At 40.6% G+C, this 26,170-nt stretch overlaps 1 protein-coding gene across 1 annotated transcript in view; it reads right to left on the reverse strand.

The window, feature by feature from the left end:
- Positions 1–26,170, reverse strand: part of LOC136843977 (protein argonaute-2-like) — a 564,386-nt gene that overhangs the window by 319,204 nt on the left and 219,012 nt on the right. The window contains exon 7 of the mRNA XM_067112994.1: positions 10,619–10,834. Coding sequence (XP_066969095.1) covers positions 10,619–10,834 — 216 coding nt within the window. The remainder of the gene's footprint in view (positions 1–10,618; positions 10,835–26,170) is intronic.

A 26,170-nucleotide genomic window follows, 5' to 3' on the forward strand; every position in this document is an offset into this window, starting at 1 on the left:
TGAGTTTTTCAATAAAAAAAAAAACCCTCCAAATATTGAACATTCTGCCATTTTGGATGCATATTTCTTCCAATCGTTGTCAGACTAGAGTCGTCTGAAATGCTGACGAAAATTGTAAGAAAATTTTACTTTTAATCCTTTGGGTGTCTTGAAAACAATGTATCTTAAATTTATATTGAGTTTTTCAACAAGAAAACCTCCAAAATTTGACCACTCTGGAGCCATATGTCTTCTGTCGGATTGGCGGTGTCAGCGTTGTAAACCTGGAACATGCGTTGTAACCCAGGAAATATTTTTTTATGAATATATTTGAAAAGCGTCATAAACTTGGAACGTTCTAAGCCAAGCCTGTCGTAGCCCAGAGACTGTCTGTATATACAGTAAACCACCTGTATTCACAGGGGATGCGTACCTCACACCACCCCAGTGAATAGTTAAAATCTGCTTATACCCAAGTATTTTAATAGTTTTATCACAAAAAGTACATTTAGTCATGAAAATTATATGAAAATATAGTAATCAGTAAATATTTCTCAGTGAAAAATACCACAAATTGGCAAATTTTCTGCGAATAATGGGTACATACGTTCCACAGAGAAATCCGCGAATACGTGTCCGCGAATAGTGAGACCACGAATACAGGGGTTTCCTGTATACTGTATATAACTGTGCTCAGATGGATGGCAACTCTGCTTGAGCAGACAGATGCATTGATAACACTGCTTATTGTCATAAGCACACTGAGGTAGGGTTATTGTGGGGCTGGTAGGATGGAGGAAGCTTGGGGGGGGGGGAGGTTTAGACAGGCATTTATCTGCTTTAGAGCTTTGAGATCCTTCGCAACTGTTCTTGTTTTAAAAGTACTACTGTACGTTGTCCGACACCTCATCCCACTTCACTGTTTATCACTTTTATTTGGCCAAGATAGATGTCATCAGTACAATAATGTCTGGTAGAAGGTGCATGGGTGGGCAAGCACTCATGTTTTTGGAAACTTTCACGCTATTGGTGGGAACACATACGTCCTTGCATCATTGTTTTTTGCTTAGGAATGGCTGGTAGGGATAGGTATCACAACATCATAAAAGTTTCCTTCTCTAATTGGCTATATTCAAAAACTATCAATGCACTTTGTAACAACACACTTCACTCCTTTGTGTGTCATTTCCCACTACAGTATTTGCTTTCTGTGAAGTTACTGAGTGATCATGTGTTGCAATGCTTTCCATTCAACAAATGGCTTTTATTTTGGGGCCTGCAGCATTGCAGGTGCTGTTTCTTTTGTGTGTGTGTGTGTGTGTGTGTGTGTGTGTGTGTGTGTGTGTGTGTGTGTGTGTGTGTGTGTGTGTGTGTGTGTGTGTGTGTGTGTGTGTGTGTGTGTGTGTGTGTGTGTGTGTGTGTGTGTGTGTGTGTGTGTGTGTGTGTGTGTGTGTGTGTGTGGTGCTATGTATTTTGTGTATGCCCTACACCTCTAGATAAAGTTGATAAATCCTTCAAATTCACTTGGAAAAATTTACACACACCAAACAACTAGAAAAACATTAGGTTGGCAATATGCGCATGCTCACCCATAGATGCGTGTGTCGTGTTTTGACCCGATTCGTGAACTAGCCCGCAGGCGCAAATGGAAAGGTGTAACCAGTGGAGATGTTTAGCCATGAATTGATTCATCAATGCGCGGATAGAAGTCAGTGCAGACACCCCAAGACCTGATATCCTATCACAATAGTGACAAGCTTCCGTTAACCGGAATGAATAGCTCGAACTTGCGCGATTTAAGTTGCACAAATTCACAGACACACGAATTTTTCACTGGAACCTAACTAATGGTCATACACGAGTTTTTCACAGACACGCAAACATTTGCAAACACTGAGAAACCCAGCAAAAGTGTTTGTTTAATTTTTTTTAATGTAATTTATAAGTTTTCAAGCTTTTATGTGTAAATTAAATAACATTAAATATTAAAAGTAATAATTTCCCTCTCTCTCTCTTTTAGTGAGATGAATTTTTATGGTACATGTACAGTATACAGGTATGTTTATTTGTATGATAAACTTTTTACCTAATAATAAGTACTAATTTTCAAATAATAATAATAATAATAATAATAATAATAATAATAATAATAATAATAAAACTGTAATTACAAAATTCGTATTACAGTGACCCCTCGTTTATCGCGGGAGATAGGTTCCAAGACCAGCTGCGATAATTGAAATTCACAGCAATCTGAACAGCATATTTATTTATTTAATGGAAGTAAGCGACCTTGTATTTATTTCATTATTTACTATATACATATATATATTTAAAGGCTTTATAAACCCTCCCACTCTTATAAACCTTTCCCATACTATTAACCTTTCCCACACTGTTATAAACACTTCCTATGTACTTAACACTGTATTACTATTTTTGATCTGTTATCACACGTATTATGCATAAAAAAAAAGATTGTCCCATATTTGTAATGTTTACGTTCTGAGAATCAGCTGACTGAAGCTGCTCACTACTACCGAAATTAGGAAAATAATTTTTTAGTGCTAAAAGAAACAAATTTATCAATGAAATTATTTTTAATTTTGTACTAAAAGTTTATGATACAGTAATTCATATTTCATTGAATACAAGCATATACTGTACATATGATCAACAACCAGGTAACTTGGGGTGAGACTAAGTCTTGACTTGACAAGCTGGGATGAGAGAATATACAGTATCATCCAGGTTGCTTACGTATGAAATTCGGATTTTAATTATTTTACAGTGATTAAAGATGAAACATCAACAGTGATAAGATGATTCTCGTGTACCAATCACGTGCCTTGTCGAGTGCCCGTGGGTATCAAAGCTTCCAGTCATTATAGCGTCGGTCTATAGGCGTTCTTCTTATAACATGATGAAACATCGCTGTTTTCGCAATATGGCTGCGATATGCGGTACCTTTTTAATTTTAATTTTTACGATGAATATTCACAGAAAAATCACGATGCAATGAAGCCGGCAAAGTTGAGCGCGATGTGGAGAGGGATCACTGTATTTTGAAAAACAAATTCTTCCCTCATCTTTTTGTAAGAAGGAGGTGAAGGCAAAAGCTGTCAAGACATGTCATTTAACATGACAAGGAGGAGTGTTGCTAATCGGTGGTCAAATTTTCTTGTAATTCTCTGTGTGTGTCCATAATAATTCATAAAAATTTCACTCTCTTAAGTAAGGACAACTGTTATCTATCTCTTTCGTTGAAGTTAGCCAACCTCATTATTACAGCACTGTTTCTCTGTATGTCTTTAACTGTACAGTAGATAATTTTAGATTGATCTAATTTTACCTGTACCGTTTACAAACTGTAAATGTGCTGTTCTAAAACATGACATTTCAGGAACAAGAAAGTGACAGAATAAAGAAGTTTTACAAACAAAATAGATCAGTGGAATGGGAAGAAGTCGCACCATTTATTTCTGTTTTTTAAGGGTAATGTATTAAGCTAACTTTTAAATGAAAATACAGTAACAATTTCGTTTAATAGTTGTTTCTAATACTGAATTTCCATCTTTTGATATCTAACAGAATAACTTTCTCTCTCTCTCTCTAATAATTTCATAATAATATAACATTATATTTCAAGTCAGGACAATATCTCTCTCTCTCTCTCGTGTTATTCTCTCAGTCTCCGTAATAATTGATAAATAATTTCACTCTCTTAAGTAAAAAGGATGAATCTCTCTCTCTCTCTCTCTCTTAGTTAGCGCTCACACATTTTTACAACTTATTAATTCTCTGTATGTCTTTACCTGTACAGAGATAGTTTTAAGTGGTCTAATTTGACCTGTATAGTCTCACAGAAGTGTAAAGCTAGTGTTGCAAATACGTTCTCAAACATGAGACATAATAACTAAGAATTGTAGTGGTGAAAATATAAAGCACTGTTTGCTCATGAAAAACCATTTCAGAACAAAGAGAAAGAGATGCAGAATAAAGTTGTTAAAAAGAGGATGAGATGATTCTAAAAATAGATCAGTTGGAAGGGGAGGGAAAGAGAGAGAGAGAGAAATTCTCTTCCAAATCTCAGTTTTTATGTCAACCATTTCTCTTTTTTAAGGGAAATGTATTAAGCTAACTTTTAAATGAAATTACAGTAACTTTTAATTTCATTTAAATGTTACCTTAATCATTTGGGAGCATGATTGGGGTCATATTTAGTGTTTAAACTTTAGGAATAAGCATTTATTAGTCTTTTTAGAGACCATGCCAAACTTACACGAAAATTCACCATGCGTGAGGGGTTCTGGAACCTAACCTCGCGTAAGTTCGGAGTATGACTGCAAATCAATCCCCACTGTAGACAACATTATACTTTCACCAATTTATCAAAAACTTGAAGCACATCCACAGAGAGAGCAGTCACTTTTGGTATATAAACAATGCTAGCAGTCTTACCAAATACTGGCAAATGACAATAATTTTTGAATAGTATTTTACATGTATCACACCAAATTATGTTGGAGAGCAGTATTAATGTGTACATACTACTGTACACAATAATGATCTATGTGATGATAATGTAATCTATTGGGTTTAACATTATGGAAACTTGGACCTAGTGTATATTTATGTAGGTACATCTGAGTAACTTAAAATAACGAGCAATTTGCATCCTAACAATCTGTATTTTTCCTCAACTGTAGCCTCCTTAGAACCTTATACCTGTTGATACAAAGGGCACACTATAGTAATTGGAGCCAGGATGTACAGATGACCAAGCAGATTGTTCTTGATTCTTCTTCAGTACCAAGTCTGGAAATGGAGCTGACACACTTAGGGCTATCATAAAGTGATGAGCTTTGATGCCAAAACAAATACAGGTATTTCCCCAGTTGCGATGTTTCATTTTACGATAAACTGAGTTTGCGATGGGGTTAGCAGTTCTGATGGTTTTGAAATTACAATGCAATACCAATACAACAATATTTTGAAAATATTTTTAAATTTCATGTGTGACGTACAATACGTTGGCCTAACCCTTAAACGCCGAGCCTCTATTTACAAAAACGTCTCCCGTATGTCGGCGGCGTTCGGGAATTAGCTCGAAGCGGAAAAATGTTTTTTTCAAAAAATCTGCGCTTAGTTTTTTTAAGATTAAAGTTCATTTTTGGCTCCTTTTTTGTCACTGCCTGAAGTTTAGTATGCAACCATCAGAAATGAAAAAAATATCATTATATATATAAATATTGAAATATATGACAGCGCAAAAAAATGTTCATATAATTTTATACAAATGCTGTGAGCAAAAGCAGTTAAAGCTAACGGGTTATTTTTTTCTTTGTATTGTACACTACATTGCGATGATTTTTGGTATATAACAAATTGTAAAATGATCAAAGCAACACAGAAAATTTATCACAAAATGGTTCATGGTCGTAACGCTCAGGCGTAAAAAATGTTTTTCAAAAAATTCACCATAAATCGAAATATTGTGTAAAAGACTTTCCCGTTTGTTGAAAAATGAAGCTAATTGATTAAATATTACTAGACTGTAAGTGTTTTAGCTTACAATTGCGGTTTTCGACCATTTCGGTCGAGTTAAAGTTGACCGAAAGTAGAATTTTTTCTATTTATCGTGATTTATATGAAAATATTTCAAATTAAAAGATACAACCATGGTTATTTTCTGTTGTATTCTACATGAGTGCACATTTTCATATATAAAACTTTATGTAACAACTAATATAAAGGCAGTGCAAACATTACGACAGCGTGAAAAATTTCGAGATGTTCAGCAGAGTTACCTTTGTGGACGTAAGGAAAATGTTTTTAAAAAAATTCTGCATAATCGAAATATTGTGCTAGAGACTTTCAATTTATTGCAAAATGAGGTAAATGATTGAATATTACTAGAATGTAAGGATTTTGGCACAGTTGCGTTTTTCGACCATTTGATCGATTAAAGTTAACGAAGGTTGGTATTTTAGCGATTACCGTGATTTATGTAGAAAATATTTCAAAACTGATAAAGCTACAACCATGCGCTATTTTCAGTTGTATTCTACATGAAGTGCACACATTTCATATATAAAAGTTTATGTAACGACTAATGTAAAATGATGCAAACATTACGACAACATGACGAAAAGAATTTCTGAGATGTTCGGCGAGTTACGCGTGCAGGCGTAAGGAAAAGTTTTTTCAGAAATTCACCATAAATCGAGATATCGTGCTAGAGACTTCCAGTTTGTTCCTGCAAAATGAAGGTACATGATTGAATATTACTAGAATATAAGAGTTTTAGCTTATAATTGCGTTTTTACCATTTCGAGGGTCGAGTTAAGTTGACCGAAATTGGAAATTTTAGCAGTTACCGTGATTTTATGAAATATTTCAAAACTGATAAAGAAAGCTACAACCATGAGGTTATTTTCTCTTGTATTCTACATGAAATTGCATACATTTCCATATATAACACTTTGTAGCGACTAATATAAAGCGATGCAAACATTGACAACATGAATGAAAGAATTTCTGGCTTGCGGATGAGAAAAAAGTTTTTCAAAAAATTTACCATAAATCGAAATATTGTGCTAGAGACTTCCAGTTTGTTGCAAAATGAAGGTACATGATTGAATAATACTAGAATGTAGAGTTTTAGCTTATATTGCGTTTTTACCATTTCGGTCGGTTAAGTTGACGAGGTTGAAAATTTGGCTGTTACGTGATTTATATGAAAATATTTCAAAACTGATAAAAACAACCATGAGTTATTTTCTCTTGTATTCACCATGAAATTGCACATTTCCATATATAAAACTTTTTATGTAACAAACTAATATAAAACAGTTGCAAACATTCGACAACATGAAAAGAATTTCTGGCGGATGTAAGAAAAAAGTTTTTCAAAAATTCACCATAAATCGAAATATTGTGCTAGAGACTTTCAATTTGTTGCAAAATTAAGGTAAATGATTGAATATTACTAGAATGTAAGTTTTAGCTTACAATTGCGTTTTTACCATTTCAATCGAGTCAAAGTTGACCGAAGGTTGAAATTTTGGCAGTTATCGTGGTTTATATGAAAATATTTCAAAACTGATAAAAACTACAACCATGGGTTGTATGTTGTTATATTTTACATGAAATTGCACATTTTCATATATAAAACTTTATGTAACAGCTAATATAAAACAATGCAAAACTTACACGACAAAATGACGAAAGAATTTCTCAAATTTTAGAAGCCAGTTACGCGGGCGTAAGAAAAAGTTTTCAAAAATTCACCATAAATCAAAATATTGTGCTAGAGACTTCCAATTTGTTGCAAAATGAGGTAAATGATTGAATATTACTAGAATGTAAGAGTTTTTAGCTTACAATTGCGTTTTTCGACCCATTTTGGTCGAGTCAAAGTTGACGAAGGTTGAAATTTTTATAATCGACGTGCGATGCGTCCACTCGGCGCAACAGACAATTTTAGTCCGGCGTATGATCGTCAGTCAGCGTTTAAGGGCTAAGAGGCTGGGATGTGGGTATCTCTCGCCCTGACCTAGACCTCATTCGTGCTCGCCATCTACAAAGTCAAATTAGGTCCACATCCGTGTGTCGTTTTAATGCGTTTGACTACACGTATAAACTGTTTAAAATTCAAATTAGTGTACATCAGTATGTCTGCCAAACACCTAAGTGAGGCTCCTGCTGGTAGTGCCAAGAAGAGGCATTTCATTACTTTAGAGCAGAAATTGATAATCATCAACCAGCATGCTGCAGGAAAGGCAGTCATGGTGATTGCTCGTGACGAGCATCTACTGCAATAAACGGTATCCACCATCATTAAGGACAAGAAACGGATAATGGAAGCTATACAGGCATTTGCTTCAGTTCATTCCATGAGTATAACAAAGAAGAGGACAGGGCCTTTGGAAGAAATGGAGCAGTTACTGGTCACATGGATGGAGAACCATATACAAAAGTATATGCCACTCAGCCTCTTGACCATTCAAACAAAAGTGCACTTGTTTTTCAAGGAAATAAAGAAAAAATATGACGATACCCACAACAAAGATTTTGCACCAAGTCATGGATGGTTTCATCGTTTCAAAAACCGCCATAATTTTCATAGTGTGAAAATCAGTGGTGAAACAGCAAGCGCTGATGCTGAAGGAGCTGCTACATTTAAGGATACTTTACATAAGATTGTCGTTGATGAAGGGTACTTGCCGGAGCAAATCTTTAATGTCGACGAAACAGGACAATACTGGAAGCGGATGCCTCAACGATCCTACATCCACAAAGAAGCAACAATGATGCCCGGGTTTAAGGCATACAAAGATCGACTGACTCTTCTGCTTGGGGGAAATGTGGTTGGGTATAAAATCAAGCCATTCATGATTTATCACTCAGCAAATCCGAGGGCATTAGCAAGAATCAGCAGACATACACTTCCTATGCATTACTGGCATAATAAAAAAGCATGGATGACTGCACTGCTATTTGAAGAGTGGTTGGTGCATTGCTTTATTCCAGAAGTGAAAGATTATTGTAGGGAAAACAACATCCACTTCAAAATTCATCTGATTCTCGACAATGCTCCTGGCCACCCTCAGCACACCAGAGATATTAACAAGAACGTAACAGTTGTGCTTCTGTCACCAAAAACAACTTCTCTCATGCAACCCATAGATCAGGGTGCTGTGACTATGTTCAAAGCCTATTATCTTTGAAACACATCTGCTCAGGCTGTTCAGGCTATGGATAATGAGGATAAAAAGCTGAAAACATTCTGGAGGAAATTCAATGTTCTGAATGCCACTATGAACATCAGAAGGGCATGGAACGGGATAAGAAAAGAGTGTATGAAAGGGATTTGGAAAAATATGCTAAAAGTGTATGTGAACTCATTTACAGGTTTCGATAAGGATGAAGAAGTTGTGAAAATTAATAAAAAGATCTTGACACTTGGGAGAAGTTTAGATTTAGAAATTGAAGGGGAAGATATTCAAGAACCCATAGATGTGCAAGACGTACAGTTAACAGCAAAAGATTTAATTGCGCTTACAGAAGAGAGGAAAAAAGCAGAAGAGGAAAAAGAAATTGAAGAAGAGCCTGAGCAAAAGTTTACAACAAAAAGACTGTCAGAGGCATTTGCCTTAATTGACAATGCAATGAATCTTTTCAGTCAAATGGATGTGAACATGGAACGATTTGCTAAAGTTGAGAGAGGACTGCAAGATTCTATTGCATGATGCCAAGTCATTTATGAAGAATGAAAAAATGGACTGTGCAATCTACAATGGATTACTTCCTTAAGAAAATGACTCCAGTGCCATCGCCTTCCCCCACGCCTTCCACCACATTTGAGCCTCGACCCTCTTTCCTCGAAACCCTACTCCCTGTAACACCTGAACAAACACCCAAAGAAATATTAGCTGAGAGGAGCGAGTTGATGTTCCTGCTGATTCATCATCCTCCTCCTCTTCCAATTTTTAGTTAGTATACGTAGCCACCAACAGCCTGACACAGTTCAAGTACGCTGACGACGTACCAAACCTTGGTGAGTACACCTGTGCAGTACATCTGATTCTTGTTTGTGTTATTCAATTAATCTGTTTGTACTAAATTATCATAAGTTAACCCGCATTGAACCTCCAGAATTAGCTAATATCAATAATTATACTGTGTATGTATACAGTATACTGTAGTACTGTATAATGTAGGCTAGGCTACCATATATGTATATATTGTACTATACTTACCCTAGTGTAGGCTAGGCTAATTTCAAGTTACGTTTTTTTTTTCAAGAAACGATAGGGTTTGTGTAACCTAACCCCATTGTAAATGGGGAAATATCTGTAACATTACAAACAAAGAACAGCAAATCTACTACTACTTCTGGAAAACAGGTGATTATTTTAGATACCAATTATGGAATGCAAAACAACAGGTTACTGATATCCGATAAACAAGGAATACTTAGTATACATGAATTTGTTATTCATGGAAGAAGCATTAAAAATAAATCTAGGAATCCATACACAATGACATGATTAGGAGGTAAACTGACAATTTACCCCCTACCGATAACTACTGGCCAGCTTGTGTGGTAGCTAAAAAAAAAAAAAAGTACTAAAATATAAAATTTCAATGAATCTTACACCAGATTCAAATTTAATGTGTGAAATTATTAAACTGAGCACATCATAGAGAAAGGAAGAAATGAAATTCAATAAACAATGAAAACATAAGCCATAATACAGGATACTGTCAAAAAAACTTTAAATAACAACTGGTTAGTTAGAAGATGCAGAAAAGATAAAAAAAATTATTTATAAATGGATGAAGATGGAATCCACAATTCTGAAATACCGAAATAAAGCTGAGTAGACACAACAAATCTTGACAATTTAAGGACACATGATATAATAAGCTAGGTAGTTCCTTACAGCCAATGGTGCACAAGTGCATAGCCACTTGTAGGTCTTCTAATTTTTTCATCTTGAAGACTTCTGAGTGGGCATCTGTGGATATCAAGACTAAGATTTGGTCTAAATATGACTGACAGGTTTGCTATACATAAACAACATACTGTATATTCAAAATCCTTATAACAATAAATTCCTTTCCTTCTTACCTCAATGGGAAGATACACTGTCTTACTATCAGGTGCTGCTCGAATAACGTTAAGCTTTGGATAATGTAATCTTTTTGATGGATATTTCTCTTTGAAATAGTTTTCTACAGATTTAAGGGAGCCATCATCTTCTTTGAACATCTGTCTATTGGCACCAACTTCCATAACATCAATCACCTTGTAATTACGTGGGAATAGTGAATGGCTTACACGAACCTGTACAAAATGAGATTTTTAAATAACTATAATTATACTACTGACAACATTATCATTATCATAACCATCAGCTTACAATTACTGCTTAATTACATACTATTCTTTGTAGAAAAATGCAATGTAAAACAAAATCTTACTTCTTAATACAAACAAATCAATTTTCAATTGCTTAATCCTAAAGTCTGCAGCCCCTTCGCCTCAATAAAAAAAAAAAAAAAAATTCACCCGGCCAGGCATCTCTCAGATTAATACCTCGGGTATCCGTGCTGTTATTAAGATCATTTGCCAAATGGGCCAGATTTAGTAAAATAAGTGTGAGGTGGGTACTTTTAATTTTATGCAAATTGGCATAAAAAAATTTTTTTCACAAGAAATCTCATTACAGCAGTTTAACACTTGTTTAAAGAGAAATCTCACTAGTTTAACATTTAGAGACATCTCATTGGTTTAACACAATCTCATCAGTTTACGAAAATGACATTTTTGTAATAAAATAAAGTTTTATATATACTTACCAAGCAATTACATAGCTAACACCTTCCTACCATGGCAGACCAAAAATTCAAATTTTGCTGTGGCAATACCATCGCTAGTGCAGGTGACAGGGTCCCGCCCACTATCGGAACTGACAGGCACAACTCACTGGGAAACATTAATTCGTTTGAACCAAACTACATCCATCTGTGGGGAAGGAGGGAGGGAGGGAGGGCTCCTATTATGTAATTGCTTGGTTGGTAAGTATATATAAAACTATTTTATTATAAAAATGTTATTTTTATATAAGTGACTTACCAAGCAATTACATAGCTGACTCCACATTGAGAGAAGGCAGGTTAGATGAACATAAAACTAACCCAATACATTAAGAGATAATGATTTTGAACTAGAAGCTTGCTAGCACTGAGAGAATGCTTGTTGCACCTTACCTGGTAAGAGAGCTGCTACAGGTAAATACTGCCTCTGGTCGGCGCTCATCTTAACCTGTAGAGGGTATGGGATATTGGCCAGAGTCACCCCTACTTCATTGGGTACTTTGAAGCTGTGGAGGTACACCGATGGCTGACAAAAACAACAGGAGGTGCTTGCCCTGGGCTTAACCAGAATAAAAAAAACAACAGTGTCCCCTACACCACAACAAAAACTAGACAACCAACACCCCAACCATAAAATATCTGGTGGGTACTCCAGGTACGCTTGTACCCCTAGGCTTCCCAACAACTCAACACTATAAAACCAAGGCGAGGAGACAATAGAGGGACAGTTTGCCCCCTATGCTTCCTCTCCCCACAGCCACAAATAAAGGCCCTAACATACTACAATTATCAAAAACTGCTTCCGCGTCTTTCAGGTAGTGCAAAGCAAACACAGATTTCTATCTCCAAAAATTCGATTGGAGAACGACAGACGACGACATATTATGATGGAGTGCACGAGAAGTGGTGACAGCTTGAACCTCATGGGCCTTTACCCTCAAGATCAGGAGGGCGTCATCTTGAATCTGAGAATGTGCTTCTGAGATAAGGCTCCTTAAGAAAAAGGAGAGGGCGTTCTTACCTCAGAGGTTGTTAGAGGAAGCCCTGACCTTGTCAGTCCCGCAGATGTAAAGCAGCAAGGCCCTCAAAGGGCAAAGAAGTTGCTCCTCTTCTTCCGGCCCAAGAATGTTCTCCAAGCTCTTAATAATAAACAAACGAGGGCAGGGGCGAGAAACATCCTCGTTCTTAGGGGGGAAATCAAGCGAAATAGAGCGAATTGAGCCTCCTTACACAAAACCAACTTTCTTATCCATTGCTTGGAGTTCGCTTAGTCGCCTCGCTGTAGCCAGCGCTACAAGAAAGAGTCTTCTGAGTGAGGACTTAAAGAAGGCAGAACGAAGAGGTTCAAAAGAGGAGCTCAAAAGCCACTTTGAAACTACGTCCAAATTCCAAGGGACTGAAGAGCAATTGTCTGTCCTGGAGGTCTCAAAAGACTTGACAAGATCACTAATATCTTGGTTCGTAGACAGGTTAAGACCTCTGTGCTTGAACACTGAGCTAAGCATAGCCCTATACCCCTTAATTGTAGAGGGTGACAATCTCCTAACAGTCTTGAGAAAGAGCAAGAAGTCCGCAATCTGGGCTACAAAGATTTCAGAACAAGAGACATGATTTTGTGCACACCAGCCTCTGAACACTGTCCACTTGAACTGGCAGAGATTGCTACAAGGTTTTTACATCTAGTAATAGCTTCTACAGCCCTACATGAAAATCATTTCGCTCTGATGAGGCTCCTGACAGTCTGAAGCCTCTCAGGGCCAGAGCGAACAACCCTTGATGGTACCTGTGAAACTGTGGCTGTTTGAGCAGTGACTGTTCTTGTGGAAGAAGCCTCAGAAAATCCACAAGAAGTCTCAGCAAGTCTGGAAACCACTCCTTCCTCCTCGGCCAAAAGGGAGCGACTAGTGTCATCAAAACGTTCCAATGAGACACTAGATGTTCCGATGAGAACTGAACTTGTTTAACACCTCCCGAATCATCCCGAAGCGGGGAAAGGCTCAGACATCTAGGCCTGTCCAGACTAATATTGAGTCTGTTGTCCAAGCTAAAGGGTCCGGGACTGGCGAGCAAAAGAGAGGAAGTCAGTTGTTCTTTAAAGCAAAAAAAGAGATCTATGGAGGGCTTGACCCAAAACCTCCACAGATCGTTGCATACTCTGGAATGTAAGGTCCACTCTGAGGGGAGAACCTGGTGACCGCGGCTCAACTGGTACCCCCAAACCATCATCTTCCCCTGTACAAAGTGATGGAGTAGCTTGACTTGATTCTGCTCCGCCCACAGAAGAGGGTCTTTGGCTGCCTCATAGAGTGAGAGTGGTTATAGAGGGATGAATAAATTTGTTTGTATTTAGCATTTCCCAACGTTTTGTGAGAGAGAGAGAGAGAGAGAGAGAGAGAGAGAGAGAGAGAGAGAGGAGAGTGTAATTGTCGTTAGTGTGTGCTTCTGTTGTTGGAAGAGGGATGGGGTCGTTAGTTTGTTTACAGTGCTGTCTGTCTGTGCAAATGTCGAGGGAGTTTTTTTCGGTTTTGAGTGAGTCTTGAGCTGAGTTCTGTGCAAGCGGACATTGATGGTGGATTATTGTATGTTTCGTGAGTCGTGTGTTTTCCCGTTGGATGTCATTGTTGTCTGTGCATGTGTCTCTCTTTTTGCTCGTTTTTTTGGGTTGAAAGTCTGTTTTTCGGTTTGGTTTGTGTAATTTTTGTCTACTGTGTTGGCGACGTTGACACGTTCATCCATCTCCCAGCAACCGAGGATCAGAGTGAGTATTGTATGTGGTTATATGTTCTGTGTATCTGTGTTGTGTATTGTTTTTGTGTTTTTAAATTCCACCACATAGTATCTGGTGCCCAACATGGGGCAGCTGGTGTTGCAGCTGCACTGAGATTAGTGGCTAGTAGTGTGACTGGAGGGAATGGAAGAGGAACTGGTGAGGTTGAGAGAGGAGTTGCGGCTGGCAAGAGAGGAGAATGGGAGGCTGAGGGGTGAGAATGAGGAGTCAGTTGGAGGAGATAGGGGAAATGCTAAGGAGTGCAAAAGAAGAAATGAAAGAGGAGATGAAAGAGTCAGAAAGAGAATGGAAGACAGGATGGTAGAGAGGGGATGCATAAAAAGTTGGAGGAATGATGAAAAGTGTGGAAGAAATGGTGAAAGGTATGTTCAAGGGTGTTTTTGGACAGGGCTGTTGGAGGCAGGTTCTCTGGAACGTGTGAAGGGCAAGAGAGAAAGAAAAGGAGGAAGAAGTGAATGGAAGCGTGAGTGATGAAAGTGATGTGGGAATAGGAAGTAAGAAACGAGAGAATGAGAGGCAGGGTAAGGAAAAGGGGAATGAAAAGCAAGGGAAGGAACAGAGGGAAAGTATGATAAGTCAGGGAAGAAAAAGGGAAGAAGGAAAAGGAAAGGAAACTGGTAAGAAGGGTAAGAAGTGGGAAGGCAGGAAAGAAGGAGAGGGGTGATGTTACTAGTGATAGTGAGGTGGATGGAGGTGAATGGATAAAAGTGGATAAAAAGAGGAAGAAGAAGAGTGTAATGGAAGTAAGATGAATGTAAGTGCATGAAGTGGACTCTGTATTCGGAAGAGGGTATGAAAGGACAGAGTGAAAGTAGCGAAAGTGAGAGTGAAAGTGAGAAAGAAGTGAGAAAGGCTATGTATGTGAGGGAGGTACCCGGTGTGAAAGGTATAATGAGTATGGAAGTAGGGATGTGCATGATTTCTTTAGGGAGTATGAAAGGTTTTGTCAGGATAAGTATGGGGAAAGTAAGAGAGTGTGGGCGCGAGAATTAGGAGAATATTTGACTGGGTTTTTGCTTTTGATATGTATAGGGTTATTATGAGTGTGGGAGATGTTGAGTATGACAAGGTGAAAGCTAGACTAGTTGAGCAAGCGAGGCGTATGAAAGCGAGTGTTAAGTATAAGAGGAAGAATGAATTTGATGAGGCAAGAATGAAAGCTGGGGAAACCTTGTCACTGTATGCTTGTAGGCTGGAGACGTTGGCAAGGAGGAAGTTTGGGGATGATGGGATAGATGAATGTAAGGAGTTAGTACGGAAGTTGTTAGGGACAGTGCCAGATGGAGTTAGAGAATTTGTGAACTTGAAGTGGAAGGAGAAGAAAAGATGGATGAGTGAAAGGTTGACTTGGGGAGAAATTTTGGAAATTGAAGAAGATTATGAGCTTGACAGGGTTATAAAAGAGAGCAGAAGTGTAAGTGGAAGGGCTGGGGTAGATGAGAGAGTGCCAGAGTTTGGAAGCTTTAGGGATGCAGTGTTGAGGGGCCCAATGAGAATGGCCGATAGTGTAATAGATAGGTGTAAGAGCAAGTACTGTGGAGGTGCCAGGGAGGATGAATGGTGGGTTTGTAAGGGAACAACGGGTTGGACGGGCTAGGGATAGTAGTGTACAAAGGGGAAGGTCGGTGAGTGGAAGTCGAGCGAAATGTTTTAGATGTGGAAAGGAAGGACATACAAAGAATGAGTGTAGGTGGGCTTTAGGGCGTGTTTGGTGTGGGCAATCGGGACATTTGGTGAGTGAGTGTAATGAAAGATAGGGGGTTAAATACTGCAGGTGCGGATAGGTGGGTCATATTGCTAATGGTTGTAGGGGTACCCGAGTGAATGTAATATGTGGCAACTGTGGTAAGAATGGGCATTATGCGAGAATGTGTTCAGAACTGAGAGCGAAGTGTGTCGAATGTGGAATGGAAGGGCATGTATCAAGTGTATGTAGACGAAAGAGGGTGACTGTGACAGCGAATTCGGGAAACTAAGTGTGAAGGGGGTTCAAATGGGTGGATCCTCCAGGATGCAAGCAGTGCGTGTGATGCATGCGTGAGGGTTGTTGCATGAGGATCAGCAATTTGTTTTGATAGAGTATGATAGGGAATGTAAGAAAGGGAAGAACGTAAGTGAACGGAGGGTCGTAAGTTGTGTGATAGGTGTGAGTGCAAAGTGAAAATGAGTGATAAAGGCGTGTAATAATGGATGAATGGGATGGTATGAATAGAACGTATAGCATATGCGTGGTTTGATATAACTGAGTTGGAGTGAACGTGTAGGGGTGAGTGAACAGTTGGAGGTGGCGAAAGTGTGAGTAAGAGAGCGTAGCAGTGAGGACGAGAGATTGAAAGCATGAATGAATCGTTGCAAGAATTGGAAAGGTCAATGGCGAATGGGATGGGTTATTTGAAGAATTGGGGGAGGTATTTGGGAACAAGTTAGAGGGTATAGATGAGATTGTGGATGAAATTGAGAGTGGTAGTAGTGAAGAAGATAGCGTGAATCTGAGAGAGAGGAGGAGAAGATGTGAGTTTGAATGTTGCTAGAAGAGAGAATGATTCTGAGAGAATGATTATGTACTTGTGAAACGCTGTTCTAAAGGACCTGCTAGTGAGCATCCGTGGGTGTTTGCGTAAAAGCGATTTGAATGCAGTGTGAAAGGTGTTGGTTGGGGAAATGCTAAAAGGGGGAGAATTATAGAGGATGAATAAATTTGTTTGTATTTAGCATTTCCCAACGTTTTTGTGAAGAGAGAGAGAGAGAGAGAGAGAGATAGAGGATGAAGAAATTTGTTTTTATTTAGCATTTCCCAACGTTTTTGTGTGAGAGAGAGAGAGAGAGAGAGAGAGAGAGAGAGAGAGAGAGAGAGAGAGAGAGTCGTTGTGAGTGGTTCGGTTATTTGGAGTTGGTTTTTGGCACGGCTGTCTCTCTGTCTGTCGGTCTGTCGGGAGTTTTTCGTTTTTGGGGAGGTCTTGGGCAGTTGAGGTCCAACCTTGAAAGTGAACGGGAATTCGTCTGGCTTTTTTTTTTTCAGTGCGATATTGATGGTGCATGTGTCTTTTTGTTTGTTTGTTGGTGGAGGGTTTGGTTGAAATTTTGTTTTGTGGTTTCTGTGTGCTGTGATTGGCGACCGTGGACCTTTACCCATCTCCAGCAACCGAAGATCAGGGTGAGTGTTGTTTTTGTTTGAGGTTAGAATTCAGCCACATAATATTTGGCGCCCAACGTGGGCAGCTGGTATTGCAGCTGCAATTGAGGTTGGTGGCTGGTAGTGTGACTGAAGGATGGAAGAGGAACTGGTAAGGTTGAGAGAGGAGAATACGTGGTTGAGGGTGAGAATGAGAGATTGAGGAGTCAGTTGAGGAGGTGGAGGGAATACTAAGAAGTGCAAAAGAAGAAAATGAAAGGAGATGAAAGAGTCAGAAGAGAGAATGGAAGAGAGGATGGAAGAGAGGATGGATAAAAAGTTGGGGAATGATGAAAGGTGTGGAAGAAATGGTGAAAGGTATGTTCAAGGGTGTTTTTGGAGAAGGGGCTGTTGGAGGCAGGTTCTGGAACGTGTGAAGGGGCAAGAGAGAAGAAAAAAGGAGGAAGAAGTGAATGGGCGTGAGTGATGAAAGTGATATGGGAATAGGAAGTAAGAAACGAGGAATGAGAGGCAGGGTAAGGAAAGAGGAATGAAAAAGCAAGGGAAGGAACAGAGGAAAGTAAGGATAAGTCAGGGAAGAAAAAAGGAAGAAGGAAAGGAAAGGAAACTGGTAAGAAGGGAAAGGAAGTGGGAAAGGCAGGAAAGAAGGGGAGGGTGAAGGCAGTAGTGATAGTGAGGTGGATGGAGTGAGTGGATAAAAGTGGATAAAAAGAGGGGAAGAAGAGTGTAATGAGTAAGATGAATGTAAGTGCAGAAGTGGACTCTTTGTATTCGGAAGAGGGTATGAAAGGACAGGCGAAAGTAGCGAAAGTGAGAGTGAAAGGAGAAAGAAGTGAGAAAGGCTATGTATGTGAGGGAGGTACCCGGTGTGAAAAGTATAATGAGTATGGAAGTAGGGATGTGCATGATTTCTTTAGGGAGTATGAAAGGTTTTATTGTGGATAAGTATGGGGAAAAGTAAGAGAGTATGGGCACGAGAATTAGGAGAGTATTTGACTGGGTTTTTTACTTGACATGTATAGGGTTATTATGAGTGTGGGAGATGTTGAGTATGACAAGGTGAAAGCTAGATTAGTTGAGCAAGCGAGCGTGAAAGCGAGTGTTAAGTATAAGAGGAAGAATGAATTTGATGAGGCAAGAATGAAAGCTGGGAAACCTTGTCACTGTATGCTTGTCGGTTGAGACGTTGGCAAAGGAAGAAGTTTGGGGATGATGGGATAGATGAATGTAAGGAGTTAGTACGGAAGTTGTTAGGGACAGTGCCAGATGGAGTTAGAGAATTTGTGAACTTGAAGGGAAGGAGAAGAAAAGATGGACGAATGAAAGGTTGACTTGGGGAGAAAATTTTGGAAATTGTAGAAGATTATGAGCTTGACAGGGTTATAAAAGAGAGCAGAAGTGTAAGTGTAAGGGCTGGGGTAGATGAGAGAGTACCAGAGTTCGAAGCTTTAGGATGCAGTGTTGAGGGGCCCAATGAGAATGGCCGATAGTGTAATAGATAGGAGTGTAAGATAAGTAATGTAGAGGTGCCAGTGAGGATGAATGATGGGTTTGTAAGGGAACAACGGGTTGGACGGGTTAGGGATAGTAGTGTACAAAGGGGAAGGTCGATGAGTGGAAGTCGAGCGAAGTGTTTTAGATGTGGAAAGGAAGGACATACAAAGAATGAGTGTAGGTGGGCTTTAGGAGCGTGTTTCGGTGTGGGCAACCGGGACATTTGGTAAGCGGGAGTGTATGAAAGATAGGGGGTTAAATGCTACAGGTGCGGACAGGTCGGTCATATTATTAATGGTTGTAGGGGTACCAGTGAATGTAATATGTGGCAACTGTGGTAAGAATGGGCATTATCGAGAATGTGTTCAGAACCGAGAGCGGCGTGTGTCGAATGTGGGAATGGAAGGGGCATGTATCAAGTGTATGTAGACGAAAGAGGGTGACTGTGACAGCGAATTGGGAAACTGAGTGTGAAGGGGGTTCAAATGGGTGGATCCTCCAGGATGCAAGCGTGCGTGTGTGATGCATGTGCGTGAGGGGTTGTTACATGAGGGGGCTTTGCTGGAAAGACTGGACGAAAGTGCATGAAGCAAATTTGTTTTGATAGAGTATGGCAGAAAACGTAAGAAAGGGAAGAACGTAAAGTGAAACGGAATGATCGTAAGTTGTGTGATAGGGGTGTGAGTGCCAAAGTGAAAATGAGTGATAAAGCGTGTAATACGGATGAATGGGATGGTATGGATAGAACGTATAGCATATGCGGGTTTGATATAACTGAGTTGACTGAACGTGTGAGGGTTAGTGAACGGTTGGAGGTGAGCGAAAGTGTAAGAGTAAGAGAGCGGCAGTGATAGACGAGTGATTGAAAGCATGAAATGAATCGTTGCAAAGAATTGGAAAGGTCAATGAGCTTAATGGGATGGGTTAGTTGAAGAATTGGGGGAGGTATTTGGGAATGAGTTAGAGGGTATAGATGAGATTGTGGATGAGATTGAGAGTGGTAATAGTGAAGAAGATAGCGTGAATCTGAGAGAGAATGGAGGAGAAAATGTAAATCTGAATGTTGCTGGAAGAGAAGCGAGTCAGAGAATGATTGCGTGCCCAGCGAACGCGATCTAGAGGACCTGCTAGTGAGCATCCGTGGGTGTTGCGAAGGCGATTTGAAAGGGGTGTGAAAGGTGTTGGGTTGGGAAATGCTAAAAGGGGGAGAAATATAGAGGGATGAAGAAATTTGTTTTTATTTAGCATTTCAACGTTTTGTGTGAGAGAGAGAGAGAGAGAGAGAGAGAGAGAGAGAGAGAGAGAGAGAGAGTAATTGTCGTTGTGAGTGGTTGGTTGTTGGAGTTAGTTTCGGGCTGTCTCTCTGTCTGTCGGTCTGTCGGGAGTTTTTCGTTTTTTGGGGAGGTCTTGGGCAGTTGAGGTCCAACCTTGAAAGTGAACGGAATTCGTCTGGCTTTTGTTTTTTTCGGCACCGATATTGATGGTGCATGTGTCTTTTTTTTTTTTTTTGTTCGTTGTTGGTGGAGGGTTTGGTTGAAATTTTGTTTTGTGGTTTCTAAAGGTGATTGGCGATCGGACCTTTACCCATCTCCAGCAACCGAAGATCAGGGTGAGTGTTGTTTTGTTTGAGGGTTAGAATTCCGCCACAGAGAGAGAGAGAGAGAGAGAGAGAGAGAGAGAGAGAGAGAGAGAGAGAGAGAGAGAGAGAGAGAGAGAGAGAGAGAGAGAGAGAGAGAGTGTCGTTAGTGTGTGCTTCGGTGTTGGGAAGAGGGATGGGGCCGTTAGTTTGTTTACGGTTGCTGTCTGTCTGCAGCAAATGTCGAGGGAGTTTTTTTTCGGTTTTAAGTGAGTCTTGAGCTGAGTTCTGTACAAGGCGGACATTGATGGTGGATTATTGTGTTTCGTGAGTCGTGTGTTTTCCGTTGGATGTCATTGTTGTCTGTGCATTATAGAGGGATGAATAAATTTGTTTCTATTTAGCATTTCCCAACATTTTGTGAGAGAGAGAGAGAGAGAGAGAGAGAGAGAGAGAGAGAGAGAGAGAGAGAGAGAGAGAGAGAGAGTGTAATTGCCGTTAGTGAGTGCTTTGGTTGTTGGAAGAGGATGAGGTCGTTAGTTTGTTTTACGGCGCTGTCTGTCTGTGGAATATGTGAAGGATTTTTTCAGTTTTGGAGTGAGTCTTTAGTCAGAGCTAGTGCTGGTCAGTGGTTCTTGTGTGGGACAGTTTTGTCGTATGCTTTTCCGGGAGTTGTTGGTTTTCTTGTTGGTGTGCTGTTTATTTGTGTGTGTGTTCTGTTTCTTTTTGTATTTCCTTGTTGTGTTTGTGGTTGTCTGCGGTTGTGGTTGTTACGGCGGCCTTTATCCATCTCCAGCAAACCAAGATCAGGGTGAGTGTTGTTTGTTGCTTTGTTTGTGGGTTTGAATTCCCCATTAATAATTTGGCGCCTGAACGTGGGGCAGCTGGTGGTGCAGCTGCAATTGAGATTAGTGGCTAGTAGTGTGACTGGAGGGAATGGAAGAGGAACTGTGGAGGTTGGAGAGGAGTTGCGCTGGCAAGAGAGGAGAATGGGAGGCTGAGGGGTGAGAATGAGGAGTTGAGGAGTCAGTTGGAGGAGATGGGGGAATGCTAAGGGAGTGCAAAGAAGAAATGAAAGGGAGATGAAGAGTCAAAAGAGAGAATGGAAGAGAGGATGGATAAAAAGGGAGGGAATGATGAAAAAGTGTGGAAGAAATGATGAAAGGTATGTTCAAGGGTGTTTTTGGAGAAGGGGCTGTTGGAGGCAGGTCCTCTGGAACGTGTGAAGGGGCAGAGAGAAAGAAAGGGAGGAAGAAGTGAATGGAAGCGTGAGTGATGAAAGTGATGTGAAATAGGAAGTAAGAAACGAGAGAATGAAAGGCAGGGTAAAGAAAAGGGGAATGAAAAGCAAGGGAAGGAACAGAGGGAAAGTAAAAGGATAAGTCAGGGGAAGAAAAAGGAAGAAGGGAAAGGGAAGAAACTGGTAAGAAGGGTAAGGAAGTGGGAAAGGCAGGAAGAAGGGAGAGGGTGAAGGCAGTAGTGATAGTGAGGTGGATGGAGGTCAGTGGATAAAAAGTGGATAAAAAGAGGGGAAGAAAGAGTGTAATGAGTAAGATGAATGTAAGTGCGAAGTGGACTCTTTGTATTCGGGAAGAGGGTATGAAAGGACAGAGTGAAAGCAGCGAAAGTGAGAGTGAAAGTGAGAAAGAAGTGAGAAAGGCTATGTATGTGAGGGAGGTACCCGTGTGAAAGGTATAATGAGTATGGAAGTAGGGATGTGCATGATTTCTTAGGGAGTATGAAAGGTTTTGTCAGGATAAGTATGGGGAAAGTAAGAGAGTGTGGGCATGAGAATTAGGAGAATATTTGACTGGGTTTTGCTTGATATGTATAAGGTTATTATGAGTGTGGGAGATGCTGAGTATGACAAGGTGAAAGCTAGACTAGTTGAGCAAGCGAGGCGTATGAAAGCGAGTGTTAAGTATAAGAGGAAGAATGAATTTGATGAGGCAAGAATGAAAGCTGGGAAACCTTGTCACTATATGCTTGTAGGCTGAGACGTTGGCAAGGAAGAAGCTTGGGGATGATGGGATAGATGAAATGTAAGGAGTTAGTACGGAAGTTGTTAGGGACAGTGCCAGGCTGGAGTTAGAGAATTTGTGAACTTGAAGCGAAGGAGAAGAAAAGATGGATGAGTGAAAGGTTGACTTGGGGAGAAATTTTGAAATTGAAGAAGATTATGAGCTTGACAGGGTTATAAAAGAGAGCAGAAGTGTAAGTGGAAGGGCTGGTAGATGAGAGAGTGCCAGAGTTTGGAAGCTTTAGGGGATGCAGTGTTGAGGGGCCCAATGAGAATGGCCGATAGTGTAATAGATAGGAGTGTAAGAGCAAGTAATGTGGAGGTGCCAGGGAGGATGAATGGTGGGTTTGTAAGGAACAACGGGTTGGACGGGTTAGGATAGTAGTACAAAGGAAGGTCGGGTGGAGTGGAAGTCGAGCCGAAGTGTTTTAGATGTGGAAAGGACGAAGGACATACAAAGAAATGAGTGTAGGTGGGGCTTTAGGAGCGTGTTTCGGTGTGGGCAATTGGGACATTTGGTAAGGGAGGTACGAAAGATAGGGGTTAAATGCTACAGGTGCGGATAGGTGGGTCATATTGCTAATGGTTGTAGGGGCACCAGTGAATGTAATATGTGGCAACTGTGGTAAGAATGGGCATTATGCGAGAATGTGTTCAGAACCGAGAGCGAAGTGTGTCGAATGTGGAATGGAAGGGCATGTATCAAGTGTATGTAGACGAAAGAGGGTGACTGTGACAGCGAATCGGGAAACTAAGTGTGAAGGGGGTTCAAATGGGTGGATCCTCCAGGATGCAAGTGGTGCGTGTGATGCATGTATTTGAGGGGTTGTTGCATGAGGGTCGGCAATTTGTTTGATAGAGTATGGTAGAAAACGTGAAAGGGAAGAACGTAAGTGAAAAGGAAGATCGTAAGTTGTGTGATAGGTGGAGTGCCAAAATAAAAATGAGTGATAAAGTGTGTAATACTGGATGAATGGGATAGTATGAACAGAACGTATAGCATATGCGGTTTGATATAACTGAGTTGACTGAACGGTGTAGGGGTAAGTGAACGTTGAGGTGGAGCGAAAGTGTAAGAGTAAGAGAGCGAGCAGTGATAGACGAGTGATTGAAAGCATGAATGAATCGTTGCAAGAATTGGAAAGGTCAATGAGCTAATGGGATGGGTTAGTTGAAGAATTGGGGAGGTATTTGGGAATGAGTTAGAGGGTATAGATGAGATTCTGGATGAAAATTGAGAGTGGTAATAGTGAAGAAGATAGTGTGAATCTGAGAGAGAATGGAGGAGAAAATGTAAATCTGAATGTTGCTGGAAGAGAGAGCGAGTCTGAGAGAATGATTGCGTGCTCGCGAACGCGTTCTAAAGGACCTGCTAGTGAGCATCATGGGTGTTATGTATACATTTGAATGCAGTGTGAGAGGTGTTGGTTGGGAAATGCTAAAAGGGGGCAGAATTATAGAGGGATGAATAAATTTGTTTGTATTTAGCATTTCCCAACGTTTTAGAGAGAGAGAGAGAGAGAGAGAGAGAGAGAGAGAGAGAGAGAGAGAGAGAGAGAGAGAGAGAGAGAGAGAGAGAGAGAGAGAGAGTGTGTAATTGTCGTTAGTGAGTGCTTCAAGTTGTTGGAAGAGGGATGAGGTCGTTAGTTTGTTTACGGCGCTGTCTGTCTGTGGAATATGTGAAGGATTTTCGGTTTTGGAGTGAGTCTTTTAGTCAGAGCCAAAGCTGGTCAGTGGTTTCTTGTGTGGGACAGTTTTGTCATATGCTTTTCCTGGAGTTGTTGGTTTTCTTGTTGGGTGTGCTGTTTATTTGTGTGTAGTGTTCTGTTCTTTTTTTGTATTTCCTTGTTGTGTTTGTGGTTGTTTATGTTGTGGTTGTTACAGCGACCTTTATTCATCTCCAGCAACTGAAGATCAGGTGAGTGTTGTTTGTTGTTTTGTTTATGTGGTTTGAATTCCGCCACAGCATGTGTCTCTTTCTTTTGCTCGTTTTTGGGGTTGAAAGTCTGTTTTTGGTTTTGTTTGTGTAATTTTGTCTACTGTGTTGGCGAATGTGGACACGTTCATCCATCTCCCAGCAACCGAGGATCAGAGTGAGTATTGTATGTGGTTTTATGTTCTGTGTATCTGTGTTGTGTATTGTTTTTGTGTTTTTTAAATTCCACCACATGGTGCCCCTCTGCTTGCGAACGTAGGACAGAGCTGTGGTGTTGTCCGAGTAAATCGCAACTATTTTCCCAGAAACGAGCGGCAAAATAGCTTGAAGACCCAGATGAATGGCTTTCAACTCCTTGACGTTTATATGTAGCGATTCCTGAGCTGTGATCCACGTCCCCAACACCTTCCGACTCCCTGACAAGGCTCCCCACCCTACATCTGAGGCGTTGGAGTAGAATTCTAGGCTTGGGTTCAGAGGAGACAGAGAGAGTCCTTCCTGAAGTTTCTCCTCAGATAACCACCATCGGAGATCCTCCTTGATCTCTGACGTTACTGGGAAGACTATGGAGTCTGAATGAGTCTTCCTGCACCAATTTACCTTCAGGAAGAATTGCAGGGGCCTCATGCAAAGTCTGCCCAACCTCACAAAAGATTCCACTGAGGCCAAAGTTCCATGAAGGCTCATCCACTGGAGAGCAAAAAAAGTCAAGACATCAAGAAAATCCTGTACAGTCTGGAGACACGACTCGACCCTCTTGGGGGAGAGAAAAGCCCGAAAAACTCCAGAGTTCAGTCATCCCCAAATAAAGAATGCTCTGAGATGGAGTCATTTGGGACTTCTAAACTTTTATCAAGATGCCTGACTCTTTCGCTAGGCAAAGGGTCCCTCGTAAGTCCTTCGTGCACTGCTCCTCTGATGGAAAGCAAAGAAGCCAATCATCCAGGTATAAGGACACGGTGATCCCGAGAAGATGAAGCCACTTGCCAAGGGGAGCGAGGATTCGGGTAAAGTCCAGTGGGGCTGTGGACAGGACGAAGCAAAGCGCCCAAAACTGAAGAACCCGGCCCCGAAAGACAAATCTCAGGAACTTCCCCGAGTCCGAGTGGATAGAGACATGAATATACACATCCTGCATGTCCAGGGTGACCATCCAGTCGTCCTGATGGAGAGGAGATATGACAGACTGGTTCATCTCCACGTGGAACTTAGTCTTTGCCACAAACAAGTTTAGAGCGCTGACATCCAAAACTGGTCTCCAACCCCCGGAAGCCTTGGGGACAACAAAAAGCCTGTTGTAAAACCCGCCCGACAAAAGGTCTACAACTTCCTCCATCACTCCTTTGTGAAGGGGAAAATCCACCTTTTGAGCAAGGGCCAAAAACTTTTTGGACCCTGCTGAATAAGCTGTCAAGATGATCAATGACTTTGAAAATGGAAGAGTCTGATTGAAAGGAATGGAGAAGCCCGTCTTCAGGACCTGAACTACCCAAGGTTCTGCACCCCTGTGGCTCCATTCCTCCCCAAAAAAAGTGCAATCTAGCACCTACCAGAGCACGAAGGACACAGGTCTCATTTATTGATGGCCGGTTTGGCCAAAGACTTCCTAAATGACTTCGCTGGAGGACAAAGGTTCGTGAGAGGTCTGGACTGGGTTCTAGCTCTTCCTTCACATAAGGGCTGAGACTGCAAAGGTGATATAGGCTTAGATACGGCTGCAGGAGTTACCTTTGGACGCTTCGGCGATTGGGTCATAAGATCAGTAGTTGATTTCTTCTGCAGTCCGAAAGAACTTCTTTAACAGTGTCCTGGGGAAAAAGGTAAGACTTATCAAGTGGAGCGAATAAGAGAGCTGA

The sequence above is a fragment of the Macrobrachium rosenbergii genome, chromosome 12 (genome assembly GCF_040412425.1).
Source record: "Macrobrachium rosenbergii isolate ZJJX-2024 chromosome 12, ASM4041242v1, whole genome shotgun sequence".
In the NCBI taxonomy this organism is placed as follows: domain Eukaryota; kingdom Metazoa; phylum Arthropoda; class Malacostraca; order Decapoda; family Palaemonidae; genus Macrobrachium; species Macrobrachium rosenbergii.